The 27,528-nt window shown below is 41.5% G+C and overlaps 1 protein-coding gene across 5 annotated transcripts in view; it reads left to right on the plus strand.

Annotated features, from left to right (window-relative positions):
- Positions 1 to 27,528, plus strand: part of FAT3 (FAT atypical cadherin 3) — a 668,217-nt gene that overhangs the window by 549,193 nt on the left and 91,496 nt on the right. For 4 of the 5 annotated variants that reach the window (XM_078433002.2, XM_078433004.2, XM_078433003.2 and 1 more), the window contains 4 exons: positions 86 to 225; positions 14,280 to 14,555; positions 17,047 to 17,257; positions 22,187 to 26,260. In XM_078433002.2, the coding sequence (XP_078289128.2) occupies positions 86 to 225; positions 14,280 to 14,555; positions 17,047 to 17,257; positions 22,187 to 26,260 (4,701 nt within the window). Of the gene's footprint in view, positions 1 to 85; positions 226 to 14,279; positions 14,556 to 17,046; positions 17,258 to 22,186; positions 26,261 to 27,528 lie in introns of those variants that run through there. The other variant, XM_078433006.2, reaches the window with a different exon arrangement.

Genomic DNA, 27,528 nt, shown 5'->3' on the forward strand with positions numbered 1-27,528 from the left:
GAGTTCCCTTTAAAGCTATATGCTTCAATAGACGTAATAACTTCTCAGATATGCTAATTTCATGTTGTTTTTGTGAAATCATCAGGGGGGAATTTTGACAGCTCTTTTGACGCAGAGAAGGGTGTTGGGACCATTGTCATTGCCAAACCTTTGGATGCGGAGCAGAGGTCCATCTATAATATGAGTGTGGAAGTCACCGATGGGACAAATGTTGCTGTCACTCAGGTAAGATGTCAAATTACTAAATGGTGAGAATGCCAAACGATCTGCTAAAGTCAGTGGTGCAAGTGATTAGACAATGTGTTGAAAGTAGTAAATTATGTCCACGGATTTCTACCGTATTTAAAACAATCGTCTGAGAGAACAACCTAGCAAAAAGATTGTATCAATGGTATTGTATAACTTAGCCATCTCCTTCAAGAGATTGTGACTGTTCATGCATGGAAGAGGGATATGTATTTGCTTCCTGATCATTTACTGTAGATTTCTCTCTTTGACAACAAAGTCAGCTGTCCTTGAATTTACAAGAAAGAGGGCATGTATATTGTCTGAGTCAACACATCATTATATTCTTCACCTTTTCATGTGTCGGTCTCAGAGAGTTAGAGCTAGAGGCACCTAAGAGTCCAAATTCATTTCACAAACTAAGATGAGTGATATATCCACAGCCTAACTTGAGAACAAGGACTGAGAGTTAGATTCCCTGCCTCCCATCTCTTGTTCTAGCCTCTATGCCATTGGTCCCTTATCCTGGCCACACAGTAAGGTGCTCTGGTTGTGGGGGCCCCGGGTGTTGAAACCACTGAAGCCTGGGCTGCACCCTCAGAGACCCTGCATGATCCTGCTTGTTAGCAGCTGGGGATGAGGACCATTGCTTGAACTCTGGTATGTGAGTGTTTATGAAAGGGCCTTGAGAGCAAGGAGGAGGAGAACATATGTGGGTGAGACTAACACGATGTTAGATATCAATATGGGGCAGATTTACCCTAAATATGAGAGGATTTTTTTGTTTTCTGTTTTAGCATCAGAGACCTTAGGCCAGTTATGGCAGAGGACTGGCCCACACGCATATCCTAAAATCTTTCCATTCTCCTTACTTCTGTCTCCTGTTCTCATGACCCCAGAGGCCATCACTAGTTAATCAAGGTCCTTTTTCCTGCTCAGCCCAAATGTGCCCTGAGACTCCTCAACACAAAGGTTCAGGAAGTGAAGATGAAATTTTTGCCAACCCTAAAGTAAGCAAATGTTGATTGGTTTGAAACTTGTTGTAAGCTTGGGATGCCTGGGTGGCTCAATTGGTTAAATGGACAGCTCTTGATTTCGGCCCAGGTTATGATCACATGGTTCATGGGTTCAAGCCCCCCATCGGGCTCTGCACAGCCTGCTTGGGATTCTCTCTCTCTCTCTCTCTCTCCCTCTCTCTCCCTCTGCCCCTCCCCTACTCTCTTGCACACTCTCTTTCTCTCTCTCTCTCTCAAAATAAATTTAAAAAAACATGGTTTAAGTTCTTGTAACTATGTAGTTTTAAAAAGGAGAAAGGAGGATTATTTCATGCACTGCCTCTTAGTTTGAATTGGTTTCAAAAATACTATGAGACTTTCTCCTTTGACGCTGTTCATAATCATAAAATGGTGGAATTTTAAAGAAACATGAGAGTTCATCTTTACTTTTTACTTTTTTACTTTACCTTTTCCTTTTCCCTCAAATAAACTGAAACCCAGAAAGGGGACATGACATGCACATGACAGGGCAGCCATGTGTGGTGACTCCTAATCCTTCAACCTGTGTCTTTCCCTAGGATGACCATAAGACCCTAATTGCCTGAGAGAGACCCACTTACACCTGTTACACTGGTGTAACTCCCATTCACTCTTAAAGTGCCTCAGTTGGGACAATAAATTCTATGGCCACCTACTTAAATCTGTACTGCTTCAGAGTATTTTCTTTTTTTTTTTTTTTTTAATTTTTGGGGGAGGAGGGGGGAGACAGACACAGAGTGTGAATGGGGGAAGGGCAGAGAGAGAGGGAGACACAGAATCTGAAGCAGGTTCCAGGCTCTGAGCTGTCAGCACAGAGTCCAACACAGGGCTCGAGCCCATGAACCACGAGATCATGACCTGAGCCAAAGTCAGATGATCAACCTACTGAGCCACCCAGATGCCCCCAGAGTATTTTCAAGACTAAAATACAGATTCCTGGAAAGGACACCATGGTTGAGATCCTATGGGAATCACACAATCTAAAAGCAAGCCCCAAAGACTGATACAAAACAACCCACTTGCAATATTTCTAAGTCTTTATTGCTAATTCACTTTTTAAATTAGCCATTCCTTAGCAAAGCCAACCTCAACTTCTTGGCATCACTTAAAAATACAAGACCAAGTTGAGTAAAATACAAAGAAAGCATGGAACCATATTCATTTCCATACTTTTTTCCAGGGTTTTATAACAATTGGACTAAATGGCAATTCAGTGTGCCTAGAATGTTACAGATACACATTAAGTATGTTTAAAATGAGTGAATGGATAGCAGGTGGTAACATATTCAGCGGGGCCTACATGGCAGTTATGCTGGATCTTCAAAGCACAGAACTGATTCATGGTAACCAGAAAAACAAAAAAATTATCAGTGAGCCTCTTCTTGTAGAATTTTTTTAGGACCAGACCAGAAATCATTTAACAGTATGTATTCCGCAAATATTTCTTGGGTTCACACCATGTGCTAGGAGGTGTGCTAGATGCCTGAGGTCACGGTGACTCAGAGTTTTAAAACCAGATGACTGATGTGCACACCCTTTTTAAAAACTAACTTGAAAGCGTACATTATAAGATTCTGAATGTACACATTGTTCAAGTTCTGCTTTGGTTGATTTTCTATCAGCCTAATGTGGGATTAGACCTCTCTCCAGAGCAGTTGGGAAGAGGTGGAGAATCCAGGTGAACTTAGATGTTTCCCTTGGCAAGGCCAAACTAAGTAGGTCGACGAAGGGTATCAGGAGATTTTCTTTCAAAAGCTTCGAAGCCGCTCTGTGTCTCCAGGGCCATGACCTTCTCAGTAAGTGAGAACTAACCATTTCCAAGGTATAAACTTGTGCACGATCAGTATTACCACCAGAAAACCATTACTCTGTCCATAAGGCCGCGTTCAGGCCTAAGTACCAACCCCCCCAGAGCCCCTGTCAATCCAGGCCTCTGCTTCTCTTTGCCACAGCCCCTCCAACAATAGAGAGAAAAGAGGTTCTCTCAATTAATCCAAGCCCTCTGTATCAAGGACATGTTTACAAAAAGATTATTTTGGTAAAGAAAAGGCATTCTAGATCTCTTTTAGAAACCACCAAAGCGTGTTCCAACCCATGACCCTAGGCAACTTAATGATTCCACCATCAAACAGATACCCTTCACCATATAACTAAGTAAATGTTTTGTAGCCCCAAAACACCTGTCCAGTTTCCCTTTGGGAACTTTCCTCTACCTTGTTCCTTTGGAATCATAAAACATCTATGACAAGGGCTTCAAATCAGCCAGAAACAACATGTTGAATTTCACTTCACAAATGTCACACAAATCAGAGCCTCGGGGATCTCCGTGTCTACATGAAAACTCTTCCTTCATCTTCAGTTTTGTTCTGTTGTCCCAACTTGTAGGATTCTTGTGCCTCAGAGCTACAATATCTGGTGGCAAATAAACATCCTTTTCCTCACTGAGATCCCCTAGCGTGAGTACAGAATATAAAATATATAAAACGGTCCTGTGGATTTCACGTTGCAAAGATTCAGATGTCCTAAATGAGCCCGTAAGCAGGTGACTTTCTCCAGCTGGAATGGGAAGAGAGGCAGCCAGAGGGGATGTCAGAGATTCCAAATGTGAGATGATTGGAAACATCGTCACTAGTTCAGGTACGGAGGGGGCGGTGTGACAAGGAATGCAGGCAGCCTTGAGGTGCTAAGAGGTGCTCCAGCCGACAGCCCACAAGGAAACGGGGACCCCGGGCCTAGAACCTCAGGGAACTAAATTTCATTAACAATCTAAATGAGCCTGGAGCGGATTCACCCCCAGAGTTTCTGGAAAGGAACGCAGCCCTGCTGACCCCTTGATTTTGGCTTTGTGAGACTCTAAGTAGAAAACACAGGTGAGCCACACTATACTCCCAACTACTGACTTACAGAGCGAGGAGGTAATAAATGTGTGTCGTTTTAAGCCAAGTTTGTGGTAATTTGTTATGTTAGAAATAGGAAATAGAAATAGGAAACTATTTTGCAGGAAAGGCAAAGCAGGGTTTTGTAACTCGAGTAGGGCAGAGTTCAGACATAAGTAGTTGGATTCCAGAGCCTGCTTTCTCAACCACTGCCCTGTGCCACCTTCTCAAAGGCAAGGCTAAGTCTTTGCTACCTTTGCTAAATGTTTGCAGGAAGAGAACTTACCTGGCTCTGCTAATTATGAGGGGAATACTTTTTTTTAAATAGGTTTATTTATCTACCTTTGAGAGAGAGAGGGAGCATGTATACAAGTGGGGGAGAAGCAGAGAGAGAGCAGAGAGAGAGAATCCCAAGCAGGATCCATGCTATCGGCACCATCGGCGCCAAGCCCATCACAGGGCTCGATCCCATGAACCGTGAGATCACGACCTGAGCAGAAATCAAGATGTGGGTGCTTAACTGAGTGAGCCACCCAGGTACCCCTGAGGAGGACACTTCTTAAGATGGCTGCCTGGGGAACATAGTGCCATCTGCGGCCATTAGAATGTCTCAGAGCCAGCCATGCATCCTGGGCATGGAGCAAAATACCTCAACCTCCTTATAGCCTCCACTCAAGCGGCTGAGTTTATGGGCCACAGGGGCGCACATCACCAAGGAGGAGAAATTATGGGTTTTCACAACTTTCCCCATACCTCTATCCAACCCACATGAGCTACTGCATCTTCACAGCAAATTTAAGAAAGTCTAGAGCATGACTCTTCCAAAGGATCAATGGATAGAAATATGTAGTAATATATAATGCCTGCTATTTGCATAATAAGACTTAACAAGCTTCATTCTTAAGTTTCATTTCCTTGTCTTACTGGGAGTAGTTATATCAAATATTATCATTACATTTATTTTTCTAGTAAAAAACTCACACAGATTGCTTAGGTGGACACCCTTGGTGTACACAGGTAAAGAGGTCGAAACCCACTTTTTCCTTCTCAAGATCAGATATATCTTAGAAACTCCACCCTACACATCTATATATACACAATATACAATTCACTAGAGGAAGCATTTGGTATAAAGGAGGGAATGCTGACCTTGAATCAGGTGACCCAAGTTCAAGTCAGCACTTAACCAATTCCTGTCTATGTTACCAAATAGAAGGTAGTTCTCTCTTTGTGAGACTCAGTTTTTCTGTATAATGGGGATACTACTTTACATACTTCATGAGTTGGTGTAAGAATAAAATAAGATCTTTTGAGATATTTTCAGATCTGTGATGTGCTGGACTCATGCAAGTTTTATTATTAGTCTCATCCTCAACTTAAAATGGGAATACTATACCTGATAACTATAAAATATTGTGTATGTGGCTTTCATTGTTATTCATGAAAGACAGCAAAGATATTCATGCCCAAATAATCTAAAAATTACATTGATTTGATTCAGAGACTCATGATATGTGCTTTTGTGATTTTAATATGCTTTTCTTATTCAAGTCCTACTTTGATTTATAAACATATGAAAATCAGCTTGTATTCGTATGCTCCACAGCCAAACCTGAGATTAAAAATCTCTTTCAGATAATCTCCAAAATTCTTAGGCCCCACAAAGGCAGTTAATTGAGTTAATTAGCCACAAAGGCTTTCTGCCAAAGAGAGTGTATTCACTGGGGCTAAGAGGTCTGGGACCTGCATTCTTCAGGTTAACCTTGCCCTTCACAGCCTTGAGGAGTCCATTCTTCTTTTGTCTTTAAGCCATGTGCTGGGAATTCCTCACTGGCTTTCTTCTTCAAAAAGCAGACTTTATCTTTAAGATTTAGACTGTGTCTTCTCCTTTCCTTCCACCTTTGCACCTGCTTAAAGGCAGGTGAGGGTAAGAACAAATCACTTTTTTTTTTCTCTTAAAATTTTTCGAGAGAGAAGGTGACAGAATGCGAGGGGGGGAGGGGCAGAGAGAGAGGGAGACACAGAATCTGAAGCAGGCTCCAGACTCTGAGCTGTCAGCACAAAGCCCAACACAGGGCCCGAACCCATGAACCATGAGATCATGACCTGAGCTGAAGTCGTACACTTAACCGACTGAGCCACCCAGGTGTTCCAGAAGAAATCACTTTTGCTAAAGCTGTTCCATGATTCCCTAGTTCAAGGAACTCCCAAGGGACACTTGTTTGTCAGGAGTTTTTATCATCCTCAGCACCTTCTCCCTCTTAGCAGGTGAAAAAGAAAGCAACCCCAAACTTCCTTCTGTAGTTAGGTTAGGAAAATGCTGGAACTAATACAATTATATAGAGATAAAATAAAGCAGCAAACCAACTCTGAGATAGGATTTCCTATTAAAAAAACAATAATAATGGTAAAACTTCATTGTTGGTAATAGATCCATGCCTAACAATTTGTGAGTGAATCAATTTTTGAAAATGGATTCCAGTTTTAAAGGCAGCAGGGAACTTTCTGCTTAGAATAATGTTCCTGAAATGACAGCGGTCACGTCTGTTGTCTATTGTGTCAGTTAGGATTTCGGTATAACAAGGTATGTGCTATGTACACACGCATTTGTTCACGTATGTTAGGTGCATTTATAATTAATGTGTATATAATTTCAGTGCACATGGAGATGGCATAACGGAATGAATGTAGAACTTGGCTCCATATGACCTAGTTTGAGTTTGGCCTTGCCGTTGTGACTTTGGGCACACCCCTTAACTTCTCTGATTCACATTTTTCCCATCGATAAACTAGAGACGATAAAGGTTAAGAAACAAATATGATACAGGTTTATAAATTGTAAAATAAACATAAACTGACATGATTTTTTTTTTTACTTACACATCCAAAAATAAAACTTGTAAGCTTGGGGAGAATCCAAGGAGCATTACCCTTGAAATCACAACCATAGAATATTTTAAATATGGTTTCAAAATGCCAACAGAGGCGGAACAGAGTGTCAGTACTTTGGGACTTAATTGATTCTAATGAAAGACCGAGGCCTTCCCCTGTAACTCACCCCAAGGACACTTCATGCCATGAGCCTTTGTAAAGCCAGGCTTGGCACGTACCCAGACTTAGTTTAGATGAGCTTGCAAAACCCGAAGTGTTTGTGGTAGGCACCATTGGATCCAGCGCTGAAGAGACTTCCTACATTCAGGTTTCCTCCTGCTTTGATTCCATTATACTTCTTTAGGCCTTTCAATTACCATTTTGAGCACAACATCTTTGAGAGTTACTTTGCTTTGTTTGTTAGTTCAGGAGCTCACAAATGGCCCCAACTGTGGGAAATAAAAAGCAAACGAGGAGAAGGAAGTCTTTTACAGAGAAACACTTGTTCTGACTGTAGATTAGGCACAAGACAAAGCAAGCAGAAAGAGGCAAGCTTTTCAGGAGCACATCAACTTTGAAACTTCATGAAGGTCAGGGCAGCATTGCTGGCTGGAAGGGCTTTTTTATCCCGTTAATATAACTGCTTCTGTGCACACAAATATTTTAGCATCTTGACTAAGTTAACTTGAACTTTTTAAAGGAAAGAATTGGCATTCAAAGAATCTAGTATGACCTTCCAAATACAGTGGAGATAAAACAATACCTAAAACTCACAGGCACACTTCTTAGCCCTTTTTTTTAACCATAAACTGCAAGCAAATCTTGTTCCCATGTCAGGCTCACTCACTGGGCAAGTCTTCTGGGCACAGAGGCCGTAACACTGCCCTTTTCTCTTCCTCAGAAAAGAAAAAGCACATGTGCGTCAACGTGAGTGACAATGCAGCCGCTTATAAGAATAGCCGTGGTCTGACCACATTTTAAAAAGTAAATAATTTTCTAGAATGCAGCCAAGTACCTGCATATGTAAAAGCTTTCCCATTAGTCGGGAATAAGACAGGAATGTCACCGGCTCCAATACTATTTAACTTGTGCTAAAAGTATTAACCAATGCAAATAGGTAAGATAAAGCAAGTTGTGTTATAAAAAGGAAACGGTAGAACAAATGTAATGCTTCAACATGGACTCCTTGGCATTTGCGTATTTTGGATATATGCGTTCGGGTGCTTTTGATAATTAAGATGGTCCGCAAATTCAAGAAGACCCAACAAAGATAAAGAAGCTTTTTTAAAGTACTAGAAAAATATAAGGAAACATATGGTCATTGATCTAGTTATTGCTACTATTAACATTACTGCTATGTCCAGTGGTTTTACTGTTGTCATTGTTGTTATTGTTAAATTATGCTCTTAACATTATGATCATTATCTTTATAATCATCATTTTACCTGGATCATGGCCAAAGAGACTAAAATCTGTGGTATCACATATGTCTAAACTCTGTGTACAAAGATACTAAATATTTAACTATGACATTTATTGAGTACCTGCAATTCATTGTGTCCAGCCCTGAGCTAAATGCTGGGTATACCCTGATGATCTCTGATATTTATCTATAATCCCCAAGTCAATATTCTCAGCACCTTTGTGGTCATTCCTGGACATGCACAGAGCAGCAAAATATTTTCCCTGCTATGGTTGAACAGAGTGATGCTCTGCCTTCCTGTTTTAGCTCTTGTACTCTATACAAGTGTCCTTTTTGCAATCTATTTAGTGCCACATTTTTTGCATTCTTGTGTTCTTTGTCAGCAATCTCACTGTTTAAAAGATCCCTCAGTGTAGGACTGAAATGCAATTCAGTGTTCCCAAGTGCAAGAAGGACATGCTGATGTGCCTTATAGACAAAATATATGTGTTCCATGAGATTCATTCAGGCCTGAGTTATAGTGCTGTTGGCTATGAGTTAATGTTAATGAATCAACAGTATATATTAAAGTGTATTTAAACAGGAAAAAAAAAAGAAAAAAGTAAAACTATCTCTCCATTTGCATGTAGTATAATTATGCATCTGTAAAGTTCAAAGGAGTACATAGAAAAGCTGCAAATGATAGGAAACTTTAGTAAAATAACAGATTATAAATTCAGAATACAAATCAATAGCGTAAATAGCAAAAAAAATAAAAGGGAAAAGATAAAATAGAAACGAAGACCCCACTTAGGATATAGCACATGCATAAACTTTAAAAAGTGTGTTTTGTTTAATGTTTTATTCATTTTTGCCAGAGAGAGAGAGACAGAGTGTGAGTGGGGCAGGGGCAGAGAGAGAGGAAGACACAGAATCTGAAGCAGGTTCCGGGCTCTATGTTGTCAGCACAGAGCCCAACGCAGGGCTCACACTCACAGACTGTGAGATCATGACCTGAGTCCAAGTCAGATGCTTAACCCACTGAGCCACCCAGGCGCCCCAAAAAGTGTTTAAAATCTATTTGAGGAAAACTAAAACTCCCTGAAAAATAAAATGGTAGGTCTGAACAAATGGAAAAAGAAACTATGTCCTTGGATAGGACGACTCCATCAGAAAGGAATTAGTTCTCATGTAGTTAAACTATACTCTGACCGTAATCCAATCTAAAAGGCTGTCAGTTTTTTGTCAGTTGTTATACAAGCTGATTATAAAGTTCATTTTGAAGAACAGCAAACAAGCGTGGCCTGGAAACTCCTTGAAAAGAACAAAGGGGCTAATTTTTGCAATTAAAACACACTATAAAGCCTTTTTAATTAAAACATTTTTATATTGACATATGAAAAGACAAAGAAACCAATTGAACAAAATAAAAAATTCAGAAATATATCATGTGCGGATGTAAACTTAGCATACAATAAAGGTGGCCTCTCAAATCAGTGGAATTTGACAGTCTTGTAAAAAGTAGCATTGACGTAAATGGAGAGCCCTGTAGAAAAAAATGAAATTGAATCCATTTCTCACATAATATAGGAAAAATTCCAAATGGAGTAGAGATGTAAATGTAAGAAAAGGGTACGTGTAAATGCTATTTTTAAAAAATGAGTGTATTCACCTATAACCTGAAAAATATAAGTATTCTAAACTATGACTTAGCATCCGGTAACAATAAGAGAAAAGGCTGATGTTTTCAATTTCATAAAAATAAAAATAAAAGCTTTTGCATGGAAAAAAATCACCATAGCAAAATAAAGTTAAATAACAAAATTGAAATCATATTTGCAATTTATATCACCATGCTACCAAAAATAAAGAAGGAAAAGGCCATTTAACTCATAAGGAATGAGCTGATATAATTTTTACATAAAAAGAAACGCAAATGACTCTTAAGCATATGAAAAGATGCCCATCCTCCCTCATAATAAGTGAAAGGCAAATTAAAAGTATACTGAAATGCTATTTCTTATCTATCAGATTGGCAAAAGATTCAAAAGTTAGAGTACATACTTTGTTGGCAAAGCTGTGGAAGACATTCATTCGTATATATTGCTATGGGAATGCAAATTAATAAAACTTTTGGGAAGAGGAATAAGGAAATAATGAACAAAACTATATAAGCACTTATCCTTTGATCCAGCACTCAGAATTCTAGGGACTCAAATATATATGGTAGCAAAAAAATAAAAAGACCTGGACACAAGGCTCTTGATGGCGCATTTTTTCTAAGGGTGAAAATTGGAAACACCTGACATGAACATCGATAGAGGAATGGTTGACTTAACTGTGATCCATCTACCCATTGGAAGAGTATCTCTATATTGCTGTGGATTGTCTTTGGAATATGATGATTCAGAGTTTCTCAACAGCAACACTGTTGACATTTTGGTTCAGATACTTCTTTGTTGCAGGGGACAGTCCTGTGCATTGTAGGGTGTTTAGCATCATCCCTGCCCCCCTACCCACTAGATTCCAGGAACACCCCAACACCCAGTTGTAACAATGAAAAATATCTCCAGATAGTGCCAAATATCCCCTTAGGGACAAAGTTATCCTCAGTTGAGAATCATTGATATGATGTTAAGTTAAAGAGCATGGGGGGGGGGGGGGGGGTTGTATACAATAATGTTTATGTTAACAAAAGAGATGGATAAAATGTAACATTAATCTTTAAAAAATCATTACCTGTAGGAGAAGAAGGGAATAGGGTGAAGGGGAAAGAGAAGCTAAACTACTTTGACTATACCTTTTTTGTAAATTTGACAGTGGTACTCTTACATGTAATATAAAAACAAAATTAAATGTTAAGACAAGTTTTTTTTTTCAATATATGAAATTTATTGTCAAATTGGTTTCCATACAACACCCAGTGCTCATCCCGAAAGGTGCCCTCCTCAATACCCATCACCCACCCTCCCCTCCCTCCCACCCCCCATCAACCCTCAGTTTGTTCTCAGTTTTTAACAGTCTCTTATGCTTTGGCTCTCTCCCACTCTAACCTCTTTTTTTTTTTTTTTTTCCTTCCCCTCCCCCATGGGTTTCTGTTAAGTTTCTCAGGATCCACATAAGAGTGAAACCATATGGTATCTGTCTTTCTCTGTATGGCTTATTTCACTTAGCATCACACTCTCCAGTTCCATCCACGTTGCTACAAAAGGCCATATTTCATTCTTTCTCATTGCCATGTAGTATTCCATTGTGTATATAAACCACAATTTTGTTAAGACAAGTTTAAAATTTTAAAGTAAATGAAAGCCAATAAACTTAAATGTGTTGGTGGCATATCTACACAGAGAAGAACTCTTCTGTGGCTTTAAACATACTAATTTGACTGTATATCCTAATTTATCCTAGTGGGATAAATCTCAAAATCAAAGGAACTAAAAATAATATTAAGTTGTTTTTGAATGATCATAGTTGTAATAGAATTACAGCACCAAAGTTGTTATTGTTATTCTGAGACTTGTGTGCATGTATTTCATATAAAACTGAGTAATTGTGATGATGTCTTTGAGCATGAGAAATTTCAACATAGGGTCTTAGCCTGGGATACAGATATAAAAAGAATGAGATTAAGTAAAAACCTTGATGCCCTAATTTTGAATTGGATGTGGCAGTATGAACTCATGAAATAATTATCAACAGCAAAAAACTCTCGCTGACTCTTGTCCATTGAAGCAAACTAAACACAATAGTAAATCCAACAGCAATGATCATTCCTAGCACCACTTCTAACTAAAAAGATATCATTGTTTTTTGGAGAAATAGATATTACAAGACTGGGTCAGAAAATGTACAAGGTGACCCTGGAAAAAAATCACCAGTAGCAATTATTAGAAAGCAAAGAAGCTATCAAAGACTACTAGGATTGTGTCAAAAGATCTCATGAGCCAACTTGAAGAGGCTCCCATTGGCCAAGGAAGGGCCATTTGTGCATCAATAAGTATAATAACTGCAATGGACAGAAACATCAGCTGTGATTAAATTCATGAGCTCGTACTGACACTTGAGAAAAAATGCTTCGTTGGTCACTTTGGGAAGAGCTGAAGAACAAACTATCATTTTGAGATGATAAATAAAGGGAAAGAATTAAGTATTCATTATGACTTCACTATCTGAATTGTCCTTCAGAGTAACGAAATATTTGGAGAGAAGTTTCTTGTTAGAACTATTCTAGCTAATACATGAGGAATAAACCACAGAATTCAAACCTTACCATTTTGTATTTTTAATGAATAAATGTCATCTATGTAATGATCATCAGGGGTTTCCAATACCACTTAACAAGAGTGGGAACTAGGTATTGCAGACAGAACTACAATATATATCCAGATGTAAAAAAAAAAAAAAAGGAAAAGGAAATTGAGCATGAATCTTACCAAATCTCCTAGATCAAACTATCAGTTTATAAGAAATACAGGGAACAGAGGCACATGGAGAACAAAACCAAGGGGAAGCAATGAGCAAAATTCAACCTGTGGGAATTAAAGAGAAAATGGTGGAGTTTATTTACCACCACGAGCAATGATATAATATAAAACAATATAATATAAAAATTGCAAGGAAATAAAAGGAGACAGAAGGAGAATCTATACATTAAAAGATAATTAAGGGCACCTGCAGTTAAGTGGATCAATTCTTGATCTCAGCTCAGGTCATGATCTCATGGTTCGTGGGATCAAGCCCCGCATAGGGCTCTACACTGACGGTGCGGAGCCTATTTGGGATTCTCTGTCTCCCTCTCTCTCTGCCCCTCCCCCCGTGTATGCGCTCTCTCTAAATAAATAAATAAATAAATAAACTTAAAGAAAAAAGATAATTACAGGGCATATCAACCAACTGCAGTGTTTGGACCTTATTTGAATAGTCTGATGTTTTAAAATACGTTTGTAAACATACATGACACAGTAAAAAATTATAGAAGCATAAACACCCTGAATATTTAATATTAAGGAATCCTTGTTTTCTCTGTTTAAGGGCAGTGATGGTAGTGTGTGTGTTTATTTTAAGGATCCCTGTCTTTTGGAGTTACGTACTGAAATTATGGGATTTGCTTCCCACTAACAGGGGGAGCAGATGGAGGTGAACCACTATATATAGGAAACAAGATGAGCCATAAATTGATCACAGTCAAAGCCGAGCTATAAATATGTGAGGGTTCATTAATCTATGACCTAGCTCTTTTATTGCTGTTTCTTACTTATGTCTGCCCGAAATGTTTTATAATGAAATGCCTGACAAAAGAAAACAACCCGGGGACTGCCTGTTTCAGCCGCCATCCGTGCCATGTTCTTCGCGAGACCCCTCCCGTCTGAAGGAGAGCCACTGTGTGGGGCCCCTGCAGCTGAGGAGTTCTGACTGCTCTGAGGATGCCGCATCTGTGTCCATGCCTCCCCTTCTTCCGCCTCTTTGTTACTCTTCCCACCCTGTCACTGTTTCCACAGTACCTCCACCCGGAGGAGCTCATAACAGAACTTAAGACAACAGGAACTTAACAAACTAAGGTCACCTTGTGATCTCTTACATTGTGCCTCAAATAGGCCTGTGGAATTATCACCCCCAGGGGGCTGTCTCAGCTGCTCAATTAATAGTGAGAATATTGATTAGCTCATAGTTTATGTTCCTGCTAATGTGAACCACTGGTTTATTGTCAACCTCTAATTACAGAGTGTTTTCATACAAGATCTTCCTACATATTGAGAGAGCTGCTAGAAGCTGGGCTCCAAGGACACGGAGGGAGGGGGGTGGGAGGGGGCCTCTTTATTAGCAATGAGTGAATTGGCATTAGTCATCACTCCTGTCTTCTTTTAACTATAGGTATTTATCAAAGTGCTGGATAATAATGATAATGGCCCAGAATTCTCTCAGCCGAATTACGATGTGACAATTTCCGAGGACGTGCTTCCAGATACAGAGATATTGCAGATTGAAGCCACCGATAGAGACGAGAAACACAAGCTGAGCTACACTGTCCACAGCAGCATCGACTCTGTCAGTATGAGAAAATTCCGGATTGACCCCAGCACCGGTGTGCTCTACACGGCCGAGAGGCTGGACCATGAGGCCCAGGACAAGCACATCCTCAACATAATGGTAGGACCAAACTGCTGATTTGCTCTCCTAACAGAGTCGTTGACCGTTCAAGACACATTCCTTGGTCTTCAGGAGTACAGGGCCCTTACGTTTTGTAAGTAGTAGTACATTTGGTCTTTTCACAGCAGGGCTGCGTTCCTTTTTTGCTTTTTTTTTTTTTTTTTCCAGTGAGGAATTGGCTATTGTTACAGAGTGACTCGATACTTTTGCCAAACTGAAATATTAGATGAGTTCTTCAGACAGTGGCTTCCCAGGAAATGCTGCTGACAGGCTGACTTGGGAAGGAAGGAACAGGCCATGTTTCTGTAAATCTCCCAGGCTATGATGTTGGTTCGCATCCAGAAGATTTTTGTGGAAAAGTTTAACAGAAGTTCCTTGAGAAGTTAATCATCAGGGTGATCATTTACTCACCCTATGCAGTGCTCAGTCCTGGGAGGCATGTAGGGAACTGAGTCATTACCTACTGCACAGGCATTGGACCAGTGAATACTGGCACCCAAGAGAGATCTCAAAACACTCCGAAGCCTGCAGAGAGTGTTAGTTAGGTCTGAGGTGGGGCTCATGGGGCCTCCGAATTATGTGGATGGAAGTTGCTTTAATTTTAAAGTGGAGTTGCTCGAGTTCACGTAAGTGGGAAGTAGAGATGAAGAGAAACGCCTTTGATTAGCTTATGGCCTAAAATCTGTCCCTTTGACCACCCAAGTGCCTGTGGGCCATTGCATTGCACAGCTACTGCCTAACAGACCCCCTGAATTCCTTAAGACCAGTAGGAAGACACAGACTAAATTTTGTGTACTGACTGGCTTTCAAACACACTAAGACGCTACCAGTGTCCTAGCAGCTGAAGGTGATGTTCCACTGAGTGCTACTCTTCCTTCCCAAGTCTGGAAACCCTCTTGGGCAAGACGAAGCTGGAATGCCATGCCCTTGGCTGTGGTTTCCAGCTGTGACACCAGGGGCGGAAGAAGAGGGACTCATAGAGACCATCAGATCCACCCTCATTCATTCAACAGATATTTCTCCAGCACCTACTGTGTACCAAGCCCTGCTCTAGGCACTGAGGATACAAGAGACACATTCCACTGGATGTTCCACTGGAACAGACCTAGATTCCAATAATCTTCATATACAGAGCTCAGCTCTGTCCTTGGGTGTAGGGGGCCGGTCTACAGGCAGGAAAATTGAGCACATTCACTGGGGTGCTTCTGCATGTGTTTTACTCAGGGGCAGAAACCTTACGCCAACGACTAATTCCATTCTCACTAGTCAAGTCATTTCTGTTCATTCTTTCCTTAACAAACTCAAAATTCAGTTTGGTCACCCTGTATCATTTATCATTTCTGTAATTGATTATTTAGAGCAAACATGTCCTTTGTGCTGCCTTTCTCCCAGCAAAGCCATTTTAAGTCATTTTGCTCGTTCCTTCTAGGTACTATTTCTGAAAGGCCTTTCCCTTTGATGGCTCTCCTCGGTCTATTTTCTAATTTCTTCACATCCCTCTGAAGTTATGGAGTCTATAATTGAACAAATGGAAGGCACACATTTGATTAGTGCTACAGCAAATTATAGCAAAATCATGTGGTTAGGGCTAAAGAATTGATTATTTGCAAGCTCCTGGCATATGCAAAGCAGGGGAAACTTTCAAGCGGTCAGGCAAGTTTCCTTGGTGAAGTCACAAGGGGGGGGGGGGGGCTCTCACATTTTAGGAAGATTTAGTTCCTCTTCCTGGGAATCAGGGCTCCCCCTCGGTCTTGGGCCTTGGCATTGGTTGGCTCTTGCCTGAAATATGTGGTGGCCCACGCCCCCCTTTTACCACTTGTACTTGCTCTTGTTAACCTCTTCCAAGAAGCTGAATGCCACCTTAACTTCTTCTTACTCCTCACTCCCATTCTGGCACTTACCACCAGGCCTTACACCTGCTTACTTATTTCTATGATCCTGTTAGCTTCCTGAGGGCAAGGACCAAATCTGAATCGCTGCTGAAGTCAGGAGAGAGTGAAGCCAGGACTTGACAGATAATAGGTGACGATAAATGTTTGTTGAATGAATGAATAAATGGCAGTGCCTGCTTTGCATTTGTTAATTCTTTCATTAAACTTTTTTGTTTCCCTCTCAGAAGAGCCCCGTCTGCCATTCCATTAGCAGCTATATATACACAAATGAGGGGGTAGTGGCGGTGGGAGGTGGTACAGAGAAAAGTGCTGTGTCGGTGATGCCCAGGCATCAGCTCCACACACACACAGACTGAGGATGGACCGTAGGTCAGTCAGAATGCTGAGCGATAAAATGGATGGGGCCCTTACTCTCAATTTGTTCCCGGTTAGTGTCCTCACTTGATATACCATCATTTACTGAGCACCTACTGTGTGCCCGGGATTGCATCAAGCACTTGGTGTGAGTTACCTCCTTTGGTATTTACCACAGATATAGCCATGTGACTTCCTTGCAATTTAAGATTTTAGTCCTGCTGCTTCTTGTATTTTGCCTGAAGGTCAGAGATCAGGAGTTTCCTTATCGAAGAAACTTGGCCCGAGTCATTGTGAATGTGGAAGATGCTAATGATCACAGTCCTTATTTTACCAACCCACTGTATGAAGCATCTGTATTTGAATCGGCTGCTCTGGGATCAGCTGTTCTGCAGGTGACGGCTCTGGACAAAGACAAAGGGGAAAATGCAGAACTCATATATACCATAGAAGCAGGTGAGAGCTGTTGCACAGATTGTAACATAATGCATGGCATTTGCCCCTCCGTAGTGTTGATCACCATGTGAAATTCACATCGTTACCACTGGAATGTCTCCCAAAGAATTTCTTGGCCAAGCAACTGCCCGATTTGCGTGATGATGCTGTATAGAGTTCTTGGCATTCCTGTAATATGTTTTCCATCACTGACAGTGAGGAGAGAGTTCCCTCTTATTGTGTTATTCTCGGATTTTTCTGGAATGAAAGGGAGAGAAGAAATGGGTGGTGAACTCAGTGACTTTTACTGATGGGTCGACAAGCCATGGCCTTGGACTAAAATAACCAAAGCCTTCCACCTTTTGAGGGCTGCCAGGTTGTCCTATGAATTGGATCCCACAAGTCTTTGTTTACTTGTCAGTGGGCAAGCGGTGGGCTTCAAAAATACCTACACCCCCACTGTTTGCAAAAATTAACTTCACCTGAGGGGAATCAGAGTAGCGCAGTAGGTGGTAGGCACTGAAATGTCTACTTAACTGGACAGATAAATAAATACAGGCTCAAATTTTGTGAAATTTGAGATTTTTAACGTTTTTTAAAGTTTATTTATTTATTTATTTTGAGAGAGAGAGAGAGAGCGTGCGGGGGAGCAGGGGTGCAGAGAGAGTGAGAATCCCAAGCAGGCTTCGCTCTGTCAAGGCAGAGCCCAACACGGGGCTTGATCTCACGAACTGTGAAATCATGACCTGAGCTGAAATCAAGAGTTGGATGCTTAACCGGCTCAGCTACCTAGGCGCCCCTTAAATTTGAGATTTTTAAAATCAATTTGACCATCTATAAGGCAAGACCATAGTTCACTGATGGTTTGAAGATGGAGAAAGGAAGAAAACACTTCTGACAGAGGAGAGGAGAATCCAAGCAAGGGATAGGACTATGAACCTAAAAATTACAAATATCTCTTACCTGTTATATTTTCCTTTCCCCTCTTCTGTCGTTCTTTGAATATTCAAGCCACATATTTCCAAAATGTTCTACAACATTATGTCTGTCGTGCATAAATGCCAAATGCTATCTCTTTCTATGCCAGCGCTGGAAAAGCTTCTTTCCCGTGATTTAAATGTGGAGCATTTTTGTGAGTGGTTGAATTAAAATATGAATGCTAGGACGACAGTTTGGGGCTAAAAAATATTAGAAAAAGAAAAGCCAACAGTCTTCTTTTTTTAAAAAGCCACTGCATCCAATGCTAATCTAAAACGGTTTCCTGTATTAGGCACCCACATTTTATAGGAGTCTAAGCTAAGCTCTATACAAAAAAAATAATAAAATGAAGAAATAAAATACACAGGTTCACAACTCCAGGTGCCCCAAGCAACTTCACCAATAGTTTTTCTAGATTTTTATGGAATTTCCTGCTAATATAAAGCCTGACCAGCACTTTTCTTTTAGATGCTATGGTGCATCTGTTGTTTACCCCAAGAACGTTTAATTATTTGATTATATAATCTTTGTTCTCCTAGTTCCACAAATAATATAGGGCAACTTCTTTTCAAAGACCCAAATATTTAAATAACGTCACAGAAAGTGTCACCTGATCCAACAACTCTTTAGAGTCTTTCTACGGTTTTTTTTTCCTAATCTTATATATAGCTTCCTTTCCCCGGTATTCATCCATGCATATGCATCGTTTCATATCATTGTGATCATTTAGGTATGGAGTCCTACTTCTGTTTTTTTTACTTAACATTTTCTAAGTGTCGTCTATGGTGTCTACTTGCTTTTTGTATTTGTCATTAAGGCTACTACTTATACTGTCTTAGAGAGGCAGATAATTTCTAAACCAAGAGTCATTTCCCATCCAGCTGACAAGACTGCTTTTCTTATCTTTCAGCAGCCACACGCTACAGCCTGGTGCTGTGCATAGACAAGGGATTCCATCATTCCTATAACAGTAGGTTAAAAATAGAGAAGTTGTTTCCTTAAAACATCTTTTATAGAGAAAAGTTGAATTTTCCAAAAACCCATAGGAATGATTAGTATCTCAAAAAATGGAATCTCAAACAATGACCCCCGATTGTATGTGTAAGAAGCTGATGAGGATTTCAGTGTGTGCACAGTTAAGTCACAAGTGGTGATGGGGCTCCTTCATGGACAGACAGACCTCACTAGCCACTGACTGCTCCCGACCAAGCCAGTCCCTTCCCAGATCATGCTAGGAAAGAGGGAAAACCCAGATGCTTCCAACATTTTGAAGCAAACGACAAAGTGGTTATGGGAAGAGGACATTTTCCTTAAGTTCTCTTACAAACCTCAGATAAGCAAGATTTTACTCTGGTTACTGGTGGGCCATAAACTTCCTATCCCCTGTCTGGCTTCTAAAATAACTACTGAAGCTTTTATTTTGACCCAAAGGACTGAGGTGGACTTTGAGCGCAGAACTTCTAATTTAGCTCACGTTTCTATTTGGTGCAACAGTGGCTCATGGGTGGGCTTCGAAACAGGAGAGACAAAGACTAAGAATTGAGTTGTGATGGGGGCATATTGGATCCCAAGATGCATACAGATAGAGAATTAAAAATCTTTTGTAGCTCTACCTGTCCATTCAATCATTTAATACATATTTATTGAACACCTTCTTTGTGCCATGACTGTGCTATATGCTAGATAAATAATGGTAAGTAAGATAAGTTCAGCTTTTGCTCACTTGCCAGAAGTCTACAAGAAACTAACTATAGATTCCAAGAAAACAAGCAGAGGTTAGTTTCCAAGGATTCAAGGATAGCAGGAGAGAATAAGCAGGAAGTGGATTCTAAGAAAATGGGCAGGCAGTATATTAAAGAGGGTAAGAGACCGAGAGCCCACTTTGGACATGATCAATGAGCACAGCATCCAGGCAGGTGTGACAGGCGGGTCAGTAGCCCTGGGACAGCAGGGCTGTGAAGTTCTACTCGAGACCAGAAGCTAGCTCCCCATCATCCCTGCCATATATCTTTCTGGGCATGAAGGAATGTGCTGGGCCTACAGCGAGGGAGGACTTAGCTGGAGACTCCACAGAGGGGGTCCACAATCAAGGAGCACGGAGACATTTGGCTCTGTTGCATTCGTCATTTGGGGCTGAGTGTTGGTGACCATTATCTCTACAACCTCTACATCTTCCTCCTCTGAGATGCTGAAGCAAAATGATTCCCGCCTCCTTGTGAGGGTCTATGAATCAAGTGTCGGGCTCACGCTCAATGCCACTATTTACTGAACGTTTGCAAGCCTGCTCATGAGATCCTTGAACTTCATGCCGTCCTCACAAAGTGCTCATGTAGAGGTGACAAGGAAAAAAATCATGCTGACACCAAAGATGACATTGTTAAATACTCACATTTGGGGGGCTGGCATCAAATCCTTTACCTCTTTATTAAATTTCTTCTTTAAAAATAAGCAGATTTTTTATGAACATTACTGTTTTATTCTCAGACACAGAGAAGTTGATTGAATAAGTATGTAGTAAGAAGTACGTATACCACTGTATTTGCTGCATATTTCAGGAGACACATGTAAGTGCCTCCCAAGGCAGGAGTCTGTCTTAATAATAATGACATTGAAGCTGTCTCTATGCCTGCCATCCTTCAGTACTTCAAACAGAAAGAAAACTCCAGGTACAACTGAATAACCACGATTTTTAACTTTGTTTTTAAAGAATCTAGACACGCAGGCCTATGCGTTCTTTGAGAAGTATCAGAAAGCCTGATGAGAGAAACAAAAAGCAACTTGGTGAAGGATTCTTTTTTTGTTGTTAATTTTTTTTAATGTTTATTTATTTGTAAGAGAGAGAGCACACGCGGGTGAGGGGCAGAGAGAGAGGGAGACAGGATCCAAAGCGTGCTCTGCACTGACAACAGAGAACCCAACACAGGGCTCAGGCTCACGAACCGTGAGATCGTAACCTGAGCCAAAGCCGGACATTCAACCGACTGAACCACCCCGGCGCCCCTGAAGGATTCTGCTTCCCACTGTCCACTGCTTTTCAGCCAGCTTCTTGACATCCTTCAGTCTTGCGTTCCCCATTCTTTACTCCTCTCGTATCCTCATCCTCGGCAACCTCAGATTTCACACCACTCAATGTTTCAGAGGCAGGGCTCTCAACTTCTGGAGTGTCATGGGTCGCAGCCTTCCCACTCCAGACACATCAAAGTGGGGTGCCAGTTTCTCAGTTTCAGATGGGTGATGCCTCAGGTTTTCGGTTTTGATGCTGGTGCAGGTGATCAGCAGTTTGCTACTCCTCTGGAAGCCTCTCCAGTAGTTAGGATGGTTACAGATTGGAGGGACTGCCTTAAAATTTATGTCTAGTTTTAAGTCTGTGTGTGCATGTGTGTCTTTTGGGGTGTGTGGGAGTGAACGACAGAAGGGTAGTCAGAAAAAAGTCCTCCCAACTTACAAAACAAACAGGGACTTAGGAGGAATTCTTCAGGCCTGAACAAAAGACCCCCCCCCCCCCCCACCAAAGCAGTGTTTGGAGTGAAGTCGGTTTTGATGGGGTGAAACAATGCCAGTTCCATGTAGCAAAGCCTATCTTCGGGATAATCTGCAATCAAATGCCTGTGGTATACTGTTCTGAAACAACTCTCACAACTATCTTTCTCATTACATAGTACACAGAATATGGCACTGGTTTAGGTAAAAATGCCTTTCTCACAGTGGCATCGTACACAGTATTGTGTTGTTGTTGTTAACCTGGATTAAGAAGCTACCAACCCGAAATTTACAATTTTACTGAAAAACTTATTTCAGTCGCTTTTGAATTCCCCTAAAAGCAAAGTCTTTCATTCTATCTCAGAATGAGATGGAATGGATAGAAATAATTGCTTTCCCCTTGCCATGTTGCAGTAAAGTAGACTTTAGATGAAGAACTAATCTTCAAAACATGACATGTAACCCATTTCCCCATTGATTTCTATATTGTAGGGAACACTGGGAACACATTTAAGATTGAACCAGTCCTGGGCATCATCACCGTTTCCAAAGAACCAGACATGACAACGACGGGTCAGTTTGTACTGTCGGTCAAAGTCACGGATCAGGGTTCCCCACCAATGTCTGCCACTGCAATTGTGCGCATTTCCGTTACCATGTCTGATAATTCTCACCCCAAGTTCACTCACAAAGACTACCAAGCAGAAGTAAATGAAAATGTTGATATTGGAACGTCAGTCATTTTAATCTCTGCCATCAGTCAGTCTACCCTCATTTATGAAGTCAAAGATGGAAACATCGATGGGATCTTTACCATAAATCCGTATTCTGGAGTCATCACCACCCGGAAGGCACTGGATTACGAGCGTACTTCCTCTTATCAGCTCATCATTCAGGCCACTAACATGGCAGGAATGGCTTCCAATGCCACAGTCAATATTCAGATTGTTGATGAAAATGATAATGCCCCAGTGTTTCTCTTTTCTCAATATTCAGGCAGCCTAAGTGAGGCTGCCCCAGTCAATAGCATCGTCAGGAGCTTGGATAACAGCCCACTGGTGATTCGAGCCACCGATGCTGACAGCAACCGGAATGCTCTGCTGGTATATCAAATTGTGGAGTCCACAGCCAAGAAGTTCTTCACAGTGGATTCCAGTACAGGTGCAATCAGAACAATTGCCAACCTGGACCATGAAACTATTGCCCATTTCCATTTTCATGTGCATGTGAGAGACAGTGGCAGCCCCCAGCTGACTGCAGAGAGTCCTGTTGAAGTCAACATAGAGGTGACAGATGTGAACGATAACCCGCCTGTTTTTACTCAGGCTGTGTTTGAGACCATCTTACTTCTACCCACCTATGTTGGAGTAGAGGTTCTGAAAGTTAGTGCCACAGATCCTGACTCCGAGGTGCCCCCTGAACTGACATATAGCCTAATGGAAGGCAGCTTGGATCATTTTCTAATTGACTCCAACAGTGGAGTACTCACCATAAAAAACAACAACCTCTCCAAAGATCACTACATGTTGATAGTTAAAGTATCTGATGGAAAGTTCTACAGTACGGCCGTGGTCACCATCTTGGTTAAAGAAGCCATGGATAGTGGCCTCCACTTTACACAAAGCTTTTACTCGACCTCGATCTCAGAGAACAACACTAACATAACCAAAGTTGCTATTGTCAATGCCATTGGAAATCGCCTTAATGAGCCCTTAAAATATAGCATCCTAAACCCAGGAAATAAGTTCAAGATAAAATCTACCTCAGGGGTCATTCAGACCACCGGAGTCCCCTTTGACCGTGAAGAACAAGAGTTATATGAGCTGGTGGTGGAAGCCAGCCGCGAGCTAGACCATCTGCGTGTGGCTAGAGTGGTGGTGAGGGTTAACATTGAAGACATAAATGATAATTCCCCAGTCTTTGTGGGCCTCCCTTACTATGCTGCTGTGCAAGTTGATGCTGAGCCTGGGACTCTGATTTACCAGGTGACAGCCATTGACAAAGATAAAGGTGCAAATGGAGAAGTGACCTATGTCCTACAGGATGACTATGGCCACTTTGAGATCAACCCTAATTCAGGGAATGTTATTTTAAAAGAAGCATTCAACTCTGACTTGTCTAACATTGAGTATGGAGTCACCATCCTAGCCAAAGATGGTGGAAAACCCTCTTTATCCACATCTGTGGAACTTCCCATCACAATCGTCAACAAAGCAATGCCTGTGTTTGATAAGCCCTTTTATACAGCATCGATCAACGAAGACATCAGAATGGATACCCCCATTCTAAGCATCAATGCCACCAGTCCAGAAGGCCAAGGCATCATATATATCATTATTGATGGGGATCTTTACAAACAGTTTAACATTGACTTTGACACCGGGGTCCTGAAAGTTGTTAGTCCTTTGGATTATGAAATTACATCTGTTTACAGGTTGACGGTAAGAGCCAGTGATGCCCTTACTGGTGCCAGGGCTGAAGTCACCGTTGACTTGCTGGTTAATGATGTAAATGACAACCCCCCTATTTTCGATCAACCCACATATAATACAACATTATCAGAAGCATCTCTCATTGGAACACCTGTTTTGCAAGTTGTCTCTACTGATGCAGACTCGGAAAATAATAAATTGGTACATTATCAGATTGTCCAGGACACTTACAACAGCACAGATTATTTTCACATAGACAGCGCAAGTGGCTTAATCCTGACAGCACGGATGCTGGACCACGAGTTAGTGCAACACTGCACTTTGAAAGTCAGAGCAACAGATAATGGCTTCCCATCACTGAGCAGTGAGGTCCTGGTTCATATCTATATCTCAGACATAAATGACAACCCTCCCGTTTTTAATCAGCTCATTTATGAATCATACGTGAGTGAATTAGCCCCCCGGGGCCATTTTGTAACCTGTGTTCAAGCCTCTGATGCAGACAGCTCTGATTTTGACCGCTTGGAGTATAGCATTTTATCTGGGAATGACCGGACGAGCTTTCTGATGGATGGCAAGAGTGGCGTCATCACACTGTCCAACCACCGGAAACAGAGAATGGAGCCTCTGTACAGTCTCAACGTGTCAGTGTCTGATGGGTTGTTCACTAGCACTGCACAGGTGCATATCAGGGTACTTGGGGCTAACCTGTACAGCCCTGCCTTTTCCCAAAGCACCTATGTAGCTGAAGTGAGAGAGAACGCAGCCGCTGGGACAAAGGTGATTCATGTTCGAGCTACGGACGGGGATCCAGGGACATATGGACAGATCACTTATGCCATCATCAATGACTTTGCTAAGGATCGATTCCTCATAGACAGCAATGGACAAGTCATCACAACAGAAAGGCTTGACCGGGAGAACCCTCTGGAAGGAGACATTAGTATTTTTTTGAGGGCCCTTGATGGTGGAGGGAGAACGACTTTTTGCACTGTGAGAGTGATTGTTGTGGATGAAAATGACAATGCTCCCCAGTTCATGACAGTGGAATACAGAGCCAGTGTCAGGGCAGACGTTGGAAGGGGCCATTTGGTCACTCAGGTTCAAGCCATGGATCCAGATGACGGCGCTAATTCACGGATTACCTATTCTCTATATAGCGAGGCCTCAGTGTCGGTGGCTGACCTCCTAGAAATCGATCCTGACAATGGCTGGATGGTCACTAAGGGCAATTTTAACCAGCTGAAAAACACAGTGCTGTCATTCTTTGTCAAAGCAGTAGATGGGGGCATTCCAGTAAAGCACTCCCTCATTCCTGTCTATATCCACGTCCTGCCCCCTGAAACATTCTTGCCTTCATTCACCCAGTCTCAGTATTCTTTTACTGTTTCAGAAGATACAGCCATTGGGAGCACGGTGGATACGCTGCGAATTTTGCCCAGTCACAGTGTCAGATTCAGCACAGTTAATGGGGAACGGCTAGAAAATAACAAAGGGGGTGTCTTTGTCATAGAGCAGGAAACAGGCACAATCAAGCTTGACAAACGCCTTGATCATGAAGTCAGCCCAGCGTTCCACTTTAAGGTAGCAGCCACCATACCCCTGGACAAGGTAGACATTGTGTTTACTGTAGATGTAGATATCAAGGTACTGGATTTGAATGACAACAAACCAGTCTTTGAAACTTCCAGCTATGAGACGATTATAATGGAAGGGATGCCTGTCGGCACCAAACTCACACAGGTGAGAGCCATCGACATGGATTGGGGAGCCAATGGGCAGGTCACTTACTCCCTGCACTCGGATTCCCAGCCTGAAAAGGTAATGGAAGCCTTCAATATTGACAGCAACACAGGCTGGATCAGTACCTTGAAGGACCTGGATCACGAGACAGATCCCGCCTTCACCTTCTCTGTGGTGGCCTCCGACCTGGGAGAGGTCTTCTCTCTTTCATCCACGGCTTTGGTCTCTGTCAGGGTGACGGATATAAATGACAATGCACCAGTCTTTGCCCACGAGGTGTACCGAGGGAATGTGAAGGAGAGCGACCCTCCTGGAGAGGTGGTAGCCGTGCTCAGCACATGGGACAGAGACACTTCCGACATTAATCGCCAAGTGAGCTACCATATTACAGGTAAGTCAGCCACCTTGGCTTTCACTGGGTGCTCTGCTTTCTAAAGAAAGTAGGAAGAGGCAGAGGATAAGAGTAGGAGAGAAGAAGGAAGATGACGTGGGGGTTGAGAGTAATAAAACCTTTCTGGGGCTGAGTGAAAGATCTCCAAGTAGACTGTTTTTCAGTTTTGGGCGGTTGCTGGGTCAGCCCTAGCTTGGAGTTCATTGGTTGGCCTATGACGGATTACCCAGATTGGTATCCAGTCTTTGCATCCCCTTTTATCATTTAAAAAGGAGTCCAGCCAACTATCTCAGTTAAAAAATGAAAATTACAGTTTTTTGGGGGAGAAGGGAGATATATTTTAACTAAATTCCTACCTTTTGTATTGGTAAGGAAAATAAATCCCAGTAAGCTTCATTTATTTATTTTTTTTAAGATGAGATTTATTGTCAAATTGGTCCAGTAAGCTTCATTTACAAGTTCCTCCTGGTAGTGAAAACTCCTACGCACGCACACGTACCCACCTATACAAATTAAAGGGCACGGTTTGACCTTTTGCTAAAAATCTTAAGTCGTGATTCCGTAAATCAAAGAGTATTTCTCCAGAGAACTCCATTTTCTCAGATGTCTGTTTTTTCTTTCCAAATAGTAAGTAGCAGGTCGGTGGAAACGCCAAGGTAGACAAATGAGGTCCCCCAGAGTGGACAAAAAATGTCACCATTGCTCTGAGGGGCAGAGGATTTCATGTTGGTGTCACTGATCAGGGGTAGCTTTATGGGGGGGGGGGGGGGGGGTGACTGGCGTTAGACTGAAAATGGGAAGGTTGGTGGTATAAGAACAGTCTTCCTAAAAACTATTTAAGGGTTTTAAAGCTAATATTTTGATGTTGTGACATTCAAAGGCAGAACATAAGCAAAGTGCCAAAAGATTTTAAAGAATCCATCAATACTTGTAGTCAGGTGGCTTCCCTTTAGAAAAACTACATTATTCAAAGTGAAAAATGAATTAATTAGAATGCCCTCAGGACACAGAATCTGCTTAAGTACGTTACTGGGAAAGTTAATTAATCACTGCAGAATAAGATCCACAGGAGAGCATATGTGTCAATGCCTGGGATTGCCACTCTTCTCCATCACTCCTCTCCTTTTTCTTTATAGAACTGTTTTCTTGATGGTGTTTTCTGTTTAAACTATTTATGCATTCATGCTTTATCTGATACCTTCCTTTTTTTTTCATTAAAATGTACATTTCTGCTGAAAAGACATGAGCGATAGTCGTAAGGAAAGAAA

Source organism: Panthera onca, chromosome D1 (assembly GCF_046562875.1).
Source record: "Panthera onca isolate mPanOnc1 chromosome D1, mPanOnc1 haplotype 2, whole genome shotgun sequence".
Classification (NCBI taxonomy): domain Eukaryota; kingdom Metazoa; phylum Chordata; class Mammalia; order Carnivora; family Felidae; genus Panthera; species Panthera onca.